Source organism: Zea mays, chromosome 8 (assembly GCF_902167145.1).
Source record: "Zea mays cultivar B73 chromosome 8, Zm-B73-REFERENCE-NAM-5.0, whole genome shotgun sequence".
Taxonomy (NCBI): Eukaryota; Viridiplantae; Streptophyta; class Magnoliopsida; order Poales; family Poaceae; genus Zea; species Zea mays.
The window spans coordinates 22,295,746-22,314,677 of NC_050103.1; the positions used below are offsets into that span (position 1 = coordinate 22,295,746).

The window sequence follows — 18,932 nt, forward strand, 5'->3', positions numbered from 1 at the left end:
CTCATAGGAAACCTTTCCATACGAATCGAATCCTCTAAAATTCCTTTGTCTTTCGTCCGTTGCAAAAGGCAGGCCTGAAAGTGTGCCCAAAAGGCTTTCCATCCATACACTAGGGCTGGAAAATAAGCTCGAGACTTGCGAGCTGGCTCGAGCTCGAAGCGGCTCGGCTCGGAGCGGCTCGCGAGGCTCGAACGAGCCGAACCCCTTCTTTGAGCTCCTTTTTGCAGCGAGCTGAGCCGAGCCGAGCCGGCTCGTGAGCCTTGCAAAAATGATCAATTTATATAATAATAATAATAAATATTAGATAATTTTATGGATAATAGCTCATTTTTTAGTCTTTGATGATGAATATATTACAATTTAAATTACTCATAATGTTGGATGATGATTCTACATTTCAAATTTATGTAATGTTAATTCACTAAATAATACAACAATAAGTACCAGAACATGGCTCGCGAGCCGAACCGAGCCTCTTTCGCCAGCTCGAGGAATGGACGAGCCAAACCAAGCTCGTTCAGGCATCGAGCCGCACCGAGCCAAGCCGAGCTGAGCTCGACTCGTCTCGTTTCCAGCCCTACCATACACCGGTAATATATGCTTATTAGAAGTTTCACTGGTCTGTATGTGTGTATGAATGCATGCATGCTCCATATAGCCTATGAACAAATTGTACGACCAGTTTTTCCTCTCTACGACTTCGGGACAAAATCTAGAAGCATGGGCCTGGGACTAAAAAATTGTTAGTGCTGTAATTAAGTAGTAATATTATAAGATGGTTGTTGCACGATCTTAGGGGGGGGAGTCAGGAGTGTATACTAAGCTATAGCTAGTACATACACTACACTTAACTAATACAATGCCCATTATTCGTCCTTTTCATCTACGATAATATATTCAATCTACTATTCAGCGGGGTGTGCCTTTTCTTTTCTGTGCCGTTACATACTCTCATGGAGGTGATCAATGGAGCAGAGATGTGTCTGTAGCATGTTTATTCTTTCTTTGCTAACACAATAATGGGGCTGGCAACTTTATATGCTTGCTGTGTCATGGTGTTCACGCATGTCTCGGCTACCAGTAATTATTAATGCATACAGCAAATGGAAGCACAAGGTTACTATGCTGAGAAGAATGAACTGGGTTTCCTCTTTTCATAAAAAAAAAAACAATTGGTTGGTTTTCTGGCACACTAGCTCTTCACAATGAATGAATATACCCATTAATAAAATTTTAAAACATCACTCGATCTAGCCAGAGAACGGAGTTTAATTAATTTGTCAATTCAAATTGATACAGCATGTTTTTCTTACAATAATGTATATATACCATAAAAATCCATGGATAACCAAACTTCAGAAGTATTCTTAATTCCTAATTTCTTCAAAAAAAAAGGAAAATGTAGCTGTTAATATATAGATCACGTTTCCTTCGTTAATTTTACTTATATACGGCCTATATATAACAGTTTTAATTTCATGCATAACTTCGCATCATTTAAAATGACACTTCAAGACTAGATGGAAACTTGAACATCTTTTTTTTTCAGGTACCCATATCATATCATCATGAAAGAGCTATCCAGTAAAGAGTGAATTTGCATGCGTAGTCGTAGTAGTAGAGCTTCTCGTACAAACTACAAAGGTTATGGATTAAGTACCTACATACTGACTACAAGTACATATATATTCTGGCTAACAACATGAATTGTTGACTATTTTTATATATAAGAGCAAAAACATCTGCAAGTCCTCGGTATATATTTCACCTTGAATGAAATTTTTATGTAAGAATTGAAATGCCCATACGTACCCCCCCCCCCCCCCAACCCCACCCACACAAATGAACATGAAAGTAATAAGTGTCAAGCAGAAAAGTGAGGTGGATTCGATCGATGCTCCGACTTACCCAATATGATCCAGCCAAGTCCATGCATGCGTACGTGTTGCGGGCTTGCGGCTCATTCAGGATCGACATTTCATCATTCATCCATGGCGAGCGAGCTATATATGAAATTGTGTATTGCGCTGACGACGGATCGTGTCTAGACATGCCACTGCTTGCTGCTCTGGTGGTGCCCTTGCTCGTACGCCGCCGACGACATGCAGGGATCGAAGCCGGCCATGGTGAGTATGTCGCCGTGGGAGAAGGCTCTCAGCCCCAAGAAGTCCCTGGTGAAACCATCGTTGGCGCCTACCACCGAGACGGCGGCGGCATTGCCGCAGGCGTCCCGGTCAGCACTGGTGGTGGTCCTCTCCTCCGCTCCGAAGTGATGAGGTGCTCCAAAGCCGAAGGCACCAGCGCCAGTGCCAGGCACGTTGATTGCAGCAGCAGCTGCCGCACTGGCACTGCCAGTGCCAGCATTGGTGGTGCTGCTGTGACTGTGAGTGCTCGCCATCTGTTCCTGGTTCGACGGCCGGCTCAGCGTTGCACCCATCTGCGCGGCCTTCTGCAGCAGCGCCGTCGCCGACATGTGCGCCGAGGCCGCCGCTTCACCAGCGGCGGACGGCGAGAGCCCGACGAAGCCGCTGAGGCCCGCCGTGCTCTCCGGCGTGGAGCTCCCTATGTACTCATGCTGCTCTAGCAGCCTCGCCGATCCGGGCAGCTCCTGCTGATGGTGCGCCGTCAGCCACGACGACGGGGCGAACTGCTGCTGCTGCTCCCTCTTGAGGCACAGCTCTTGCAAGGACATGCCGTGCCCGCCGCCCAGCGTCTGCGACGGGTCCAGCACGTCCGGCGGCAGGTGCAACCCCGCGCTGCCATCTCCCCCTCCAGCGGCCTGCTGCTGTCCCACGACGACTGCCGCCGCCGCGGTCACCGCCCTCGCGCTCTCCTCCGCGAGCGCGTCGCAGAAGGCCCTGTGCGTGATGAAGCTGTCCCTCCTGCACGCCGACACGACCATGCACATGGATCATATCATTAATTGCAAGCACCGTACAAGCAGAAGAGAGGAGGACCGACCATATTGGGCGGACGACGATGTGGGTACTGGGTAGGAAAGGGAATGGAACCTTGAGAAGTGGGTGCCGCAGTCGCATCGGTACTCGCGCGTGCCGCAGACCTTGGAGTGCGCCTTCCAGTCGGAGTGCACAGCGTAGCGCTTGGCGCAGCGGTCGCACTTCCACTTCTTCTCGCCGTGCTTGCGGCTGAAGTGCTTCTTGATGCCGGTGAGGTCGCCGAGCGCGCGCGCGGGGTCGTGGTGCACGCAGCCGGGCTCCGGGCACACGTACGCCTTCTTGCGCACCGCCTCCTTGGGGTTGCGCTGCTTGAGCTTCCACGGCAGGTTGTGGCCGCGCCGGTGCAGCTGCAGGTTCTGGTCGCGCTGGAACCCCTTGCCGCACACCTCGCACACGTAGCGGTTCGTCGCCATCAGCGTCCGCGGCGACAGCGCGATGACCTCCGCGTCCGGGTCTGCGCGCGCGGCGCGGCCCGCCGATGGATGGATAGACAGCAAATTCCGGTGAGCACATCGATCCGTTTCATTCCATGCGCCGATCGATGCATATAGGTGCATGAAAACTTAATTACTCAACGTCTCAACCGATCGATAAGATAGATCGGGATGCGGCTGACCTGGGTTCCCGGGGAGGCTGCGCTTCTTCTTGGCGGGAGGCGGGGCGGGGTGGGACGAGACGCTGGCCTGCAGGTCGCCTGAAGCGGAGGTCAGGTTAGACATGTTTTCGTCGGCAGCCAGTTGCTGCTGCTGGTGCTGAATTGCTGCCAAATCCTTGAGCATCATCTCTTCGATCGATCGATCCAGCTGCCTTAGCTTTTGCTCCTTTCCTGGCGATGCTCACCTATACCAGCTAGCTGCTTGCTTCTGCGGATGACTTTGGGTGGTGCAGTGGTGGATCAGATCAGCTTGCGCGGGCGCATGCAGGCGGCTGGGTGTCAGAACTCCGAACTGAGGCGCAACAGGCGCCAGCGGCAGAAGGACGAGATCTCACCGTCGGGCGGGGCTCTGGGCGACCCGATCATGTGCAGTGGTGCGTGGTGGTGCTTGCAGTTGCACCCAGATCAGCTAGTGCGCCTGTCCTGTTAGAATTATAGGCATTTTCTGTATTATTTTAATTCCATAAATTAACATTATGATGATGACATATAATAAATGATTAACCATAGAAATCGTGATCTTAAATTGATCCATACCAATATGAATCAAGAGAACATAGAGCATGTGAATTATATAAATCATATAAATACGATAAACATGTATACTGACTGAACAAATGAAAATAAACAGATAGAAACACAAACATCATGACTGTAAAATTAAAACAGACAGATCTATCATATTACAATAAGACAAAACAGATAATATAAAATCATTCCTACATATGAAACAGCATAGAAGAATATATGAAACATATATAATATCCAGAACACAAAACAGTAAGTAAATAAAACAATCATACTCTCCGATGATCCAGATCCTTGACCAGCTTCTTTTGTCATGTTGGAGATGTTTTGGGCAGTCGCGTAGACGCTCCCTAAAAACCTAATTGCCGATCCCCCGTGACAGGGGTGCTCCCGAGTCACGCCAAGAGTCGGCCAGCTCTAGCCGAGTTATGCCATGAGTCGGCAGCTGAAGGAGAAGGGTCACTCGGCTGGCTGACGAAGAGACAGGGTCACTCGGCAGACGTACGCGGTTACCTGCCACGTCCGGCCCGGCCGGCGGCGGCGGCGCGCGCGCGCGTGTGGCACGCCCTTGTCCATTTCTTGACTTCTCAAGTTAAGTGGAATAAATCCCACCATATAAGTCAAGGCAAAAGACCATTGGACTTCCAATGTGTTACTATTGGTATTCTCCACCATTACACACCATAGAGTTTATTCAATAAATGGGCCAAGCCCATAAAAGATCCAACATGTCCTGCTCCAGCAGTCATCAGCTCGCGACTGCCGGACTGGGGCCGGAAGGGGAAGGGCACCTCACCTCACACCTTGGCAGCAGCTAATTAAGCTAAGCTAAGCTATCCGATCTCCTTGAATCTCGAGGGGACGAATCGCTGGTACGTCGTGCGTGCTAGCAGTCTAGCACCACCACAACGCCGTGGAATTGATTGGCCCGTCCATGGAGTGGGGCCGGGAGTGGACCGGACAGAGCTCGCTGTCGAAGCCTCTCTCAGCTGGTTGAGCTGATCGAATGGACTGGAGGAAGAAGACGATAGATGTAAACATGCTGCGCGATGGGTGCTAGGGTTGATAGCTTTTAGAGAGAGAGTCCAGGGCTCCAGGCCACGGAGGTCGGAGGGGAAGAGACTGGAAGCAGAAAGGAAGGCGCGCGAGAGAGTGAGAGAGAGAGAGAGAGAGAGAGGGAAAGAGGAAGAGAGGGGTGAAGCACCACAAGGCAAAAAGCTATATCGTGCATCGTCCACCCGATCGATACCCGCGCAGACCGATCGGGCGGTCGAATATACAGTGTGTTCTTTGAATGATTAGGGCCCTGTCCTGCTGCGTGCGTGTGAAAGATAGAAGAAGAAGAGCTTCCTGCTGCTGCTAAAAACCAATCGATGGGTCAATCATGTAGCATGTGTAAACGCGAAAAGCTAGACCTTTTCGCTTAGCAGTGTGCATGCCTTCCTTTACCACTCACTACTCTACTCCCCCGGCCTTTCTTGCTCTCCTTGTTGGTTCCTTAACAATTGATTAGATAATAATGCTGATGATGATCTGATAGAATAGAATAATGGAGAGCCCATCATATATGCATCTCCCCAAGGAAATCATACCAACCTTTTCGGATCCACGCACTACTACTTTTCCAAAGGCCAAAAGCTAGGGCTCACTACAGTAGAACGACATAGTTCCGACGGCTATGTCAAATATAACGTTATATCCGAGGGCCCAAGACAGCCGTCGGACATAAGATCCTACGTCTGACGGTTGTCAGACGGACCGGAAATACTGTCAGGTAAACCGTTGGACATAAGAGATTTTAACCTCGGCCCATGCCGTTTCAGTTTCATTCCTCTTCAACAAAACACGCCCGCGCCTCCGCCGCCCACCAGCCGCCGCTGGCGACCGACCGCCCCGCACTCCCCCGGCACCGCCGGCCACCTCCGTCACCGTCCCCGACGCAGCTCACGCCCCACCCCAACCTCTGCCCCTGCCCCCGACCCGCCGGCGTTCGCTTCACCAGCTCTACTCCCAGCTAAGTGAGTATTTTTATGACTTTTAGTATAATTTTGTATGTGCATATAGATTGTTTGCTAGTAGTTATGTTTAGTTTGTTATGTCCGACAGCCTAAGTTTATTATATAATTAAATTAGCTTGTTCTAGTTTATTTAGTGGTGCCTATATAATTTAAACTTTTAATTTTCGAGGGTAATTTTTATGCACTATTTTTAGCTTGTTCTTGTTCTAGATTATCATATATGGTTGCTTGTGTGATAACACTATTTTTTGCAGAAACAGTACAAGTTGCCGGAAGATGGGTCATATGATATGAACGCTCGTTACATGTTTGAGTATAATGTCGCAGAACCTCCCAAGTTATCGGGCCCACATGCACCTGTCCTTGTCTCAAAGACCTCAGACAGCTATGCATGTGCACCAAACAACTTAACAGGATCTGTCCGAGTGCCCCGAGGACCCCGGATAAATGACTTACCGCCAAGATCGCAAGATTAAGTAAACACAAATCACACACCAATATTTGCAGCGGAAATAAATTATTTATTATAAAATGGTTACAAGTTACAACATTTACAAGTTATAGCAAGATTACAATATATATCATCGGAGTTGGTTACAAAAGAAATTGATTCAAAAAGATTACAATTTGAATGTATAAAACATTTATAAGTTTTAAAATACATGCTAGCTTAAGTGACAATCCTCAATAAAGAAGCTAAAGATGGGATATACTTATATAAGAAGGCCGAGCCCACCGGCACTTAGCAGCATCCACAACAGAACAAAATTATAACCTGAAAAACAACAGGGAATAAAATCCTGAGTACACAATTACTCAGCAAGACTTACCCGACTAAAGAAAAGACTCTCAAGGGTATGCTGGTTTATTGGGAATCAAGGTAAGGCTCATCAAATTTCAAAGACTCGTTTTTGCAGAAAAGCATACTAGTAGTGGATCCTTATGCCAAAATTTTACTTCACAAGTTAAGTACTTTTCCTGAATCTAGATTTGCCTAATCTAGAGCATTCACTTGTCCTACACTAGCTTCCTTTTATCAACTTTAGTTTCACTTGTTATCTACGATGCAGGGCAGTGATCCAGTCTTCATATCCGAGAAGTAACGGCGATCCGAATCGATTAATACTCAGCTGAGGATCTCCAACCACACGACATATGTAGCACTTAACCCTTGCATATGTCAACTCGCCACCGGGTTTCTCAAGACCAGAACGGGTTCACGCGACCCGAGAGTACAGCACTCCACCGTCCAGCCATTGGCCTGGTTGGTACACGTTACTCTCGCCATGGTGCCCGCCATGTTTCCGAGAGTACAGCACCCCACCTTCCAGTCTCTTGCCACGGAGGGTACAAGCTACTCTCGCCATCGCTCCACTTCCAGTGCGTGCGAGCTGTTCTGGTATTGGTCCGACCGAGGCAAAGCTTACCCATGATGAGGCATGTGGCCAGTTAAAGGGTCCTAGATCAGCAGGCCAACAATCGGAACGGTCCTTAAGCGACACAGACGAGCGACCTTTCCTGCTCAGTGTCTGGTCTAGATTTATTCCAACCATTCTCCCATTTTTGGTACCCGACAGGGGTACTTTTTCTGGATGTTGAATCCATCATGGCCATATGGATTCACCATCCCAATTTCTTGTTCACAACAATTTCCCATATCCCGTGTAACACATCATCTTTTTTTAAAAAGAACAACTTTTAATTATCTAAGCAGGGCTAAGCATCTTTAGTTCTCTTTATAAAAAGAGGAATCAAGGAAGATAATCAAATTCCAAGGAATGGCAATGCATCAATTGTTTCATCACTCAACTCCTATCACCTAATGCAACATATAAGTGATAAAAGTTTTATAACAACAAGGAGGTGGCAAATGCACCGGGGCTTGCCTGGGATAACACTAAGTGTTGTTAGATGATGACCACTTGGTGAGCATCTTCCATCCTGGCACTTGATCAGATCATCCATTCCTCTGGTTTATTCGTTAGCATCACTTTGAGGTTAATCCAACACTTTTCCTCCACATCGTGCGATCAAATAACGTACCTAATTGATATGCATAATGCATATGAGTGAGAATAATTATAAACAATACAAGATAATAACACTATGCCGAAGAGGGTAATATATTGCTAGTAAGGCATTACAACTCCTAGGCAAACACTAGCTACCTTTGAATTAACAACGATCATGATCCTCGAGCTAGGGGGACCTAATTCAAATATTTGGAAATCATAACTAAACATATGCCTTAAGCTAAAGCATAACATTGATAGGTTATTACCCTTAGACTTGTCACTTTTTAACACTCAAAACTTGGAAAAGGTGATAGAACAAGCATCAAGAAAGCAGTACACTAGAACTTAGGTTCACTAGTGATAGTCACCTAAGACTTAGATTAAAGATATGAGTAGCTTAACTAGTTTCCTAAACTTCTTTCTCAAATTAACTTATTGTAACACACCAACTAATAAATCATCACATTTCTATTCAATCACACAAGTAGAACACTTATCATACAACATAAAGTTCCATAGAATTTACATCCTCAACAATTAAAGATCTAAAGCATACAAGATGAAATATAATAAGTGTTCCATACTTTCCTTAGATTACTGAGTATAGCACCTTAAGCTTGGGACACTTGTTCACTTGAATTTAGCAAGTACAAGACTTCACCAATCAAGAACTAACTAAATTTACTTAGTCAAACAATAAGAAGGAAATGAATTAATCAAATATAATAAGGCATTTCGATAAACACTTCATATGCAACAAGTTGTCATCAATCAAGGGTAAAAAAAAATGACTAATCCAACCTAGCCAAACAAGAGCAACTTCAAGAAATCCACTTAATGCTTGCTGGTTTTGTACAGCAGAACAACAGCTAGTTGTTTTATTTATAACTTACACAATATTCATCCAAAAATAGTAAACTAAGACTTTTTGGAAAGCTTATAAAGTCCTCTAAAATTTTGGTATTATCATCACAATGAGATTCGACATTTAGAAATGTCAAACAGTACTAAACGCAATTTCTGTCCAGATTTGGACAGAATTCGACTACTTACTTCATTAATTCATAACTAAAGTTTCAGACATCCAAATCAGGTGATTCTAGACTTTTTAGAAAGCTAATAGAATTGTCTATAATTCATTTATAATCATCTCAAAGTGATTCAATGTGTATCGAAGTCAGTTAATACAAACAAACATTGCTGTCCAGATTTGGACAGATTCAGACTCTATAGTTTGAACAGCTGTAACTTGGTCTCTAGACCACCAAAAATGGTGCTCCAAAATTTGTTGGAAAGCTTAAGCAAAGTACTACAATTCTCCTATAATTACTAAGAGCTTACTCTCAGTTTAACTTGGGCAAACAAGGTCATTTTCGAAATCTGTACAGAATCTGGACAGATTCTGAAACTAGACTTAGAAAAATCATAACTCCTAAACTACTGAACCTATGGTCATGAAATTTTTACACAAGTAAGATAAAGAAGTTATCTACAAGTTTTATATATAACACTTCTACAGAAAACATGGTTTACTTCATTGAACTAGCTGCGCAATTAAAACTGTACCTGCTGCCCGAAACAGTAAAAATTCAATTTAACTCCTATTTTGGTTAACCACAGCTTAACAACGCATCAATCAAAGCATTCCTTGCCTAAACAGAACCATCCTCTGTGTTTTATAACATCCATTTAATTATACTTGACATATGTACTCTCTAAAACACTTCTCGTAAAATTTGCACCTAATACCTAAACTTCCCCTCAAACAACACTTCTACTATCCAATCATGACGTCAAAAAAATCATGACACACAACCAAATTATTTCATCATACATCAAACACAACCACAATGATAATTATCTAACCAAACCATTTATTAATTAAATAGCCACAGAAATGACTTGGCTCACCACATCATGATCCGACTTGATTTTTCTTGCAAGAACGACGACAGTTCCTTGGTCTCCCATTTCGTCGAACACCCGGCGGGCGTCATATTGGACTGTGCTTCTTCTCCACTAAATCCTGGGATTTCCCCTCACATCTCACACATAAGCACACACATACTCACAATCAACCACAAACCACATATATCGATTAAGGAGATAAGTAGCATAAGACAAAGGGACCTCACCGATGACTATGAATTGCACAAGTCAACAACTAGGCATCCATGGAGGGAGGTGCTGCTGTTCCTAGCAGAGAGGGGCTGGGCGAGCTCCTGCAGAGGGGAGTACGCCGAGCAGGAGGAGCCACCATGGGCGAGCTCACCATGGGAGGAAGTGAGGGCGCAGCTAGCTGCCATCAATGGAGAGCTGGAGACGTCATGTGCAGCTCACATCAGGAAGGGATGAGCGCCATGCTGCTAGCAAGGGTATAGGGGATGGTGGCGAGCAGAGGGGCTAGGAGATGAGAGGGCACGGTGGAGGGGATGGGGGATAGGCGGCCATGGGAGAAGCCAGGGAAGACAACGGCAGCTGCTGCTCCACAACTGCAATCAGAGAAGGAGACACCGTGTGGGGGAAGCAAGGGAGGACGGCATGGTGGAGGTAGCCAGGGCAGAGCGCCGTGAGGAGATGAAGCCTGGCTTCGGTCGGCTGGGAGAATTCCAGAAGGAAGACCACGTGGGGGAGGAGGTGGCAGTCTAGGAAGAGAATAAGAATTCAAATTTTTTGTTTCTCCAAATTTTTCTTTTACAAAAGACTACAAAATTTAACTCTGTTCTTAAGTGGGGATTTTTAGTGAGATGCAAATGGACCAACCAAAATAATATTGGTTATAAGATTTCAGACGTGGTTGATTTGGTTAAAATCAGTTGTACATTCATCTGATCAATAAATTTTTAAACAGGCACCAGACTCGACATATCGCGAAATAAATACGCGGGATCGATGTAGCATCGAAATTGTGATCCTTTCGGAAGCGACGTCACGCATCATTCACGGGGCGAGAAGCTGGGCGCTGTCCAGACACCGGTTAGCACCCGCCACACGCGTCACGGTGTCAGGCCACAGAGAGACACGTGCAACGCAAGCGTGAAAGAATTTCAAATGAAGTTTAAGAAGCTACTTTTGATTTCAAAAATTATAGTTTAGGCAAGACGTCGAGGGCTCAACCCAAACGATACTGGATTCGATGTTCCAAAGATTACCAAAGGCTGAATTTTAAAAGAAATGGATTTGGAAAAATTTAGACAGACGGAGGCAGACACGAGATCAAAATCGTGATAAACGAGGTTGATTAAAAATTAGTGTCCAATTTATTTACCGATATCCCGCGCTTAAATCCATAGTCGCTGTTGAACGGGAGACAAACACCTGGGGTGTTACAACCTTCCCCCTTAAAAGAATCTCGTCCCGAGATTCAGAACGAAAGACTTCTAAGAGTAGAGAGGCATGTAACTCTTGTCCATATCAGTTATAATCATAAGACAGTTCCAAGCAAAGGCGAGTGTCTCAGAATGTTGTTTCTCTAGTGGACATATCATGTATAGCCTTACGCTAATTTAGAGATGTCCACCAATAGAGACGATGTCTGCCAGAAGAACACATAAGGTTTCACGTGTGCAGTTTGTTTTTTTTCTGATGACACTGTACTATCTGAGTCTGTTGAGCAAGCGACAGATATGCGATTTTACCCAAACAGAATCAGATGCAACCTCTTGGGTAGAAATCCATTTGGTCAGGTTGTTCATCCGTTTCTTCCATGCGAAATGAACAGACTTGGTTCGGGAATACATGGATAAAATAAGAGAGCGAATGAACAAACTCCTGCATCTCAGCAGCTGGGAAAGTCAATCTCCATTTTGAGAGCTAACCAGTTGTTTTCCCACACTAAAAAGCTCCAAGGCTTCACCTTTACAAAAAGGACATAAAGGGAACTTGTATGAGTAGTCACTACCAAGATCAAAAGAAAAGAGATCACATATGAAAGTGGTATGCTCGTTTGATCCAACAGAGACGATAAATGTTGCTTGATCACTTCACAAACAACATAGAAATTGTTTCAAGGAAGTAGTTTACGGAAGACAACATATCAGTGTAGTTCCACAATGGATCATGACTAGAGACCTTGATACCAGCATCCGACGAGTAGCACATCCCTGTGTGCGCATTCAAAGGAGGCTCTCAGTTTCGCTGCGGCACCATAAGTCCTTAATCGTGACACCACTACCGAACTGACACCAATAACAATCTCACATAGCAAAAATAGATTGTGCCAAGATAACACATTGACATAGTCTCATAATGGATTACAACTACTAACTGTGATACCAGCGCGTGCCGAGTAGCACAACCATGTGTGCGCACCCACAGAAGGCCCTCGATTTCGTCGCAGCACCATCGGTTTTAGTCATAACACCATTACTAGATGTAACCAATAAGAAATCTCATGCGGTACAAATGGATTGAGCAAGGGTGACAATATACAATGAGATACTCCACATGTAAGAATGATTACAAGTAGAGATCCAAATAGATCATGGCCCGATGAACTGAACAAGGCATGGCCATGACCTAAACTTATTGGTGAGCGAGTACGATGGGAGACTGATACTTCATCCCCAAGCATATTTCTATGCCCATCGCAGAAATTACAAGGTCAAGGATTATTATCTGATTAGATACGGAGGGAAAACAATCATAGGATTAAGTTGGTATGCCTTTGATAGATATGAGAAAACCAAAGGCACCGAACTCAGTAAAATGATCGGACATATCTTTCCTAAGTTAGGTCGATAAAGTCACATGGCGGTCCATAAAAACAGGCAAACTCGATAAGGTACATCAGCTTGCACCAACCGAACAAAGGTATGTTTTAGGATGAAAATAGGACCATAAGAGCTACAAGTTGGCTGTTAAGATCAGGGGACTCGAGATTATTATTTTTTTAAGTTTGAGTGCATCTTAGGTCCAATAAGGGGATTACCTAAACATCTATTTATATGACCTTGATCACAAAGTAACGATGGAAAAATTCAGACTCGTCCGCATTTGGAAACTGGGGAAAATTTCAGGGGATTAACATCGATTTGGGTCATGGCTCCTAGATGAGGACATGTCCAAATTTTTAGTTTACACAAACATACCACCAACATTCTATCAGCAGAAACACACCAGAACAAACACAAGTTAGACTAGCGGTCAAATTAAGAAGAACCTCAGGCCACATAAAAACATGTCTAAAGGACACATCAAACAAAGCTAGAAATTACTTATAGGACAGTAATGCTTCACACAGTTTTCAGTTATTTATTATCAGAATAAAGATGAGAAAAGCATGTTCATTTACAATCACCTATTATTAGAATAAAGGTGAGGGAAGCATTTCTGTGCGCAAACAACAAACACAATGCAACAATCAAGATGCATGCTCGTCCTATTCGTCCTCACGAATTTTGCCAACTTAATATGGCAATAGCGCTCTATATCGGTGGCATATCTACGTCTCTCTCGATATATTGCTAGTCGTCAGCTACACATACGAGTTCGAAGTTAGTGTACCTGTAGAAAAATCCATTACAGCCCAATTCCCAATGATGCAATTCACACATGACAGTTTATCACAGTTTATACTCCATATATTGCTATATGGAGGCCAGCTCCTCATTAAGCGCCGAGCCACGCATAGGCGCCGCTGCCACACTTTAACCACAGGGCAGCCCATTGTGGTACATTACCTTCTTACCTAAGCGTAGGTGTGTCGTTGCAAGTACATTACACTTCTCAGTATTCCCATGTCTGTATACCCATACACATCCATGGGGTACTGAATCCCAAAAAGTAATTACTCCACTTCGCAGCCTTCATATATACATATGTGTAACATGTATATAATCAAGCGCTTTTTATGCTCTTCCCTAGACCGACGGTTGTTCGGTCATGCTCTCACATCTCACCTTACCTTGAGCGTCGATCCATTCAAAACTGAATGACCTCAAAAATAACATTACACATGTATGCATTACCCTTCCCAGATTGTGGGTTAGTATTCTGAACTAAGCCACCTAATAGTCCTTAATTTAGGGCTTAACAGAGGATGTCGCTAGCATTATAGTTTTTCAAATATGTTTTTCAAAACCAAACAATGTGTTTAGTTGAAAATAGATTTTTCAAAACCAAAATTTTGTTTTAAAAATACGTATGTGACCGTATCATACTTAATCAAGCTCCGATGCCAGCTGTCGCAGAACCTCCCAAGTTATCGGGCCCACATGCACCTGTCCTTGTCTCAAAGACCTCAGACAGCTATGCATGTGCACCAAACAACTTAACAGGATCTGTACGAGTGCCCCGAGGACCCCGGATAAATGACTTACCGCCAAGATCGCAAGATTAAGTAAACACAAATCACACACCAATATTTGCAGCGAAAATAAATTATTTATTACAAAATGGTTACAAGTTACAACATTTACAAGTTATAGCAAGATTACAATATATATCATCGGAGTTGGTTACAAAAGAAATTGATTCAAAAAGATTACAATTTGAATGTATAAAACATTTATAAGTTTTAAAATACATGCTAGCTTAAGTGACAATCCTCAATAAAGAAGCTAAAGATGGGATATACTTATATAAGAAGGCCGAGCCCACCGGCACTTAGCAGCATCCACAACAGAACAAAATTATAACCTGAAAAACAACAGGGAATAAAACCCTGAGTACACAATTACTCAGCAAGACTTACCCGACTAAAGAAAAGACTCTCAAGGGTATGCTGGTTTATTGGGAATCAAGGTAAGGCTCATCAAATTTCAAAGACTCGTTTTTGCAGAAAAGCATACTAGTAGTGGATCCTTATGCCAAAATTTTACTTCACAAGTTAAGTACTTTTCCTGAATCTAGATTTGCCTAATCTAGAGCATTCACTTGTCCTACACTAGCTTCCTTTTATCAACTTTAGTTTCACTTGTTATCTACGATGCAGGGCAGTGATCCAGTCTTCATATCCGAGAAGTAACGGCGATCCGAATCGATTAATACTCAGCTGAGGATCTCCAACCACACGATATATGTAGCACTTAACCCTTGCATATGTCAACTCGCCACCGGGTTTCTCAAGACCAGAACGGGTTCACGCGACCCGAGAGTACAGCACTCCACCGTCCAGCCATTGGCCTGGTTGGTACACGTTACTCTCGCCATGGTGCCCGCCATGTTTCCGAGAGTACAGCACCCCACCTTCCAGTCTCTTGCCACGGAGGGTACAAGCTACTCTCGCCATCGCTCCACTTCCAGTGCGTGCGAGCTGTTCTGGTATTGGTCCGACCGAGGCAAAGCTTACCCATGATGAGGCATGTGGCCAGTTAAAGGGTCCTAGATCAGCAGGCCAACAATCGGAACGGTCCTTAAGCGACACAGACGAGCGACCTTTCCTGCTCAGTGTCTGGTCTAGATTTATTCCAACCATTCTCCCATTTTTGGTACCCGACAGGGGTACTTTTTCTGGATGTTGAATCCATCATGGCCATATGGATTCACCATCCCAATTTCTTGTTCACAACAATTTCCCATATCCCGTGTAACACATCATCTTTTTTTAAAAAGAACAACTTTTAATTATCTAAGCAGGGCTAAGCATCTTTAGTTCTCTTTATAAAAAGAGGAATCAAGGAAGATAATCAAATTCCAAGGAATGGCAATGCATCAATTGTTTCATCACTCAACTCCTATCACCTAATGCAACATATAAGTGATAAAAGTTTTATAACAACAAGGAGGTGGCAAATGCACCGGGGCTTGCCTGGGATAACACTAAGTGTTGTTAGATGATGACCACTTGGTGAGCATCTTCCATCCTGGCACTTGATCAGATCATCCATTCCTCTGGTTTATTCGTCAGCATCACTTTGAGGTTAATCCAACACTTTTCCTCCACATCGTGCGATCAAATAACGTACCTAATTGATATGCATAATGCATATGAGTGAGAATAATTATAAACAATACAAGATAATAACACTATGCCGAAGAGGGTAATATATTGCTAGTAAGGCATTACAACTCCTAGGCAAACACTAGCTACCTTTGAATTAACAACGATCATGATCCTCGAGCTAGGGGGACCTAATTCAAATATTTGGAAATCATAACTAAACATATGCCTTAAGCTAAAGCATAACATTGATAGGTTATTACCCTTAGACTTGTCACTTTTTAACACTCAAAACTTGGAAAAGGTGATAGAACAAGCATCAAGAAAGCAGTACACTAGAACTTAGGTTCACTAGTGATAGTCACCTAAGACTTAGATTAAAGATATGAGTAGCTTAACTAGTTTCCTAAACTTCTTTCTCAAATTAACTTATTGTAACACACCAACTAATAAATCATCACATTTCTATTCAATCACACAAGTAGAACACTTATCATACAACATAAAGTTCCATAGAATTTACATCCTCAACAATTAAAGATCTAAAGCATACAAGATGAAATATAATAAGTGTTCCATACTTTCCTTAGATTACTGAGTATAGCACCTTAAGCTTAGGACACTTGTTCACTTGAATTTAGCAAGTACAAGACTTCATCAATCAAGAACTAACTAAATTTACTTAGTCAAACAATAAGAAGGAAATGAATTAATCAAATATAACAAGGCATTTCGATAAACACTTCATATGCAACAAGTTGTCATCAATCAAGGGTAAAAAAAATGACTAATCCAACCTAGCCAAACAAGAGCAACTTCAAGAAATCCACTTAATGCTTGCTGGTTTTGTACAGCAGAACAACAGCTAGTTGTTTTATTTATAACTTACACAATATTCATCCAAAAATAGTAAACTAAGACTTTTTGGAAAGCTTATAAAGTCCTCTAAAATTTTGGTATTATCATCACAATGAGATTCGACATTTAGAAATGTCAAACAGTACTAAACGCAATTTCTGTCCAGATTTGGACAGAATTCGACTACTTACTTCATTAATTCATAACTAAAGTTTCAGACATCCAAATCAGGTGATTCTAGACTTTTTAGAAAGCTAATAGAATTGTCTATAATTCATTTATAATCATCTCAAAGTGATTCAATGTGTATCGAAGTCAGTTAATACAAACAAACATTGCTGTCCAGATTTGGACAGATTCAGACTCTATAGTTTGAACAGCTGTAACTTGGTCTCTAGACCACCAAAAATGGTGCTCCAAAATTTGTTGGAAAGCTTAAGCAAAGTACTACAATTCTCCTATAATTACTAAGAGCTTACTCTCAGTTTAACTTGGGCAAACAAGGTCATTTTCGAAATCTGTACAGAATCTGGACAGATTCTGAAACTAGACTTAGAAAAATCATAACTCCTAAACTACTGAACCTATGGTCATGAAATTTTTACACAAGTAAGATAAAGAAGTTATCTACAAGTTTTATATATAACACTTCTACAGAAAACATGGTTTACTTCATTGAACTAGCTGCGCAATTAAAACTGTACCTGCTGCCCGAAACAGTAAAAATTCAATTTAACTCCTATTTTGGTTAACCACAGCTTAACAACGCATCAATCAAAGCATTCCTTGCCTAAACAGAACCATCCTCTGTGTTTTATAACATCCATTTAATTATACTTGACATATGTACTCTCTAAAACACTTCTCGTAAAATTTGCACCTAATACCTAAACTTCCCCTCAAACAACACTTCTACTATCCAATCATGACGTCAAAAAAATCATGACACACAACCAAATTATTTCATCATACATCAAACACAACCACAATGATAATTATCTAACCAAACCATTTATTAATTAAATAGCCACAGAAATGACTTGGCTCACCACATCATGATCCGACTTGATTTTTCTTGCAAGAACGACGACAGTTCCTTGGTCTCCCATTTCGTCGAACACCCGGCGGGCGTCATATTGGACTGTGCTTCTTCTCCACTAAATCCTGGGATTTCCCCTCACATCTCACACATAAGCACACACATACTCACAATCAACCACAAACCACATATATCGATTAAGGAGATAAGTAGCATAAGACAAAGGGACCTCACCGATGACTATGAATTGCACAAGTCAACAACTAGGCATCCATGGAGGGAGGTGCTGCTGTTCCTAGCAGAGAGGGGCTGGGCGAGCTCCTGCAGAGGGGAGTACGCCGAGCAGGAGGAGCCACCATGGGCGATCTCACCATGGGAGGAAGTGAGGGCGCAGCTAGCTGCCATCAATGGAGAGCTGGAGACGTCATGTGCAGCTCACATCAGGAAGGGATGAGCGCCATGCTGCTAGCAAGGGTATAGGGGATGGTGGCGAGCAGAGGGGCTAGGAGATGAGAGGGCACGGTGGAGGGGATGGGGGATAGGCGGCCATGGGAGAAGCCAGGGAAGACAACGACAGCTGCTGCTCCACAACTGCAATCAGAGAAGGAGACACCGTGTGGGGGAAGCAAGGGAGGACGGCATGGTGGAGGTAGCCAGGGCAGAGCGCCGTGAGGAGATGAAGCCTGGCTTCGGTCGGCTGGGAGAATTCCAGAAGGAAGACCACGTGGGGGAGGAGGTGGCAGCCTAGGAAGAGAATAAGAATTCAGATTTTTTGTTTCTCCAAATTTTTCTTTTACAAAAGACTACAAAATTTAACTCTGTTCTTAAGTGGGGATTTTTAGTGAGATGCAAATGGACCAACCAAAATAATATTGGTTATAAGATTTCAGACGTGGTTGATTTGGTTAAAATCAGTTGTACATTCATCTGATCAATAAATTTTTAAACAGGCACCAGACTCGACATATCGCGAAATAAAT

The 18,932-nt window shown here is 43.4% G+C and overlaps 1 protein-coding gene across 3 annotated transcripts; it reads right to left on the minus strand.

The window, feature by feature from the left end:
• Nucleotides 1–1,264: 1,264 nt before the first annotated feature.
• On the minus strand, nt 1,265–18,695 carry LOC103634926 (protein indeterminate-domain 7). Of its 3 annotated transcripts, XM_008657500.4 has the most exons (8): nt 18,187–18,695; nt 17,963–18,077; nt 15,924–16,080; nt 8,045–8,201; nt 6,872–6,933; nt 3,574–4,035; nt 3,012–3,411; nt 1,265–2,882 (listed from the first exon to the last, which is right to left on the minus strand). In XM_008657500.4, exons 6-8 carry the CDS (start codon nt 3,737–3,739, stop codon nt 2,045–2,047), a joined length of 1,404 nt encoding a protein of 467 aa, XP_008655722.1. In that variant the 5' UTR covers nt 3,740–4,035; nt 6,872–6,933; nt 8,045–8,201; nt 15,924–16,080; nt 17,963–18,077; nt 18,187–18,695; the 3' UTR covers nt 1,265–2,044. The 3 variants fall into 3 exon arrangements, 2 of the variants coding, with proteins under 2 accessions (XP_008655722.1, XP_008655723.1); XM_008657501.3 differs by lacking the exons at nt 6,872–6,933; nt 8,045–8,201; nt 15,924–16,080; nt 17,963–18,077; nt 18,187–18,695 and adding an exon at nt 4,416–4,457; XR_004851904.1 differs by lacking the exons at nt 1,265–2,882; nt 3,012–3,411; nt 3,574–4,035; ... (2 more) ...; nt 17,963–18,077; nt 18,187–18,695 and adding an exon at nt 10,085–14,455.
• Nucleotides 18,696–18,932: the final 237 nt, after the last annotated feature.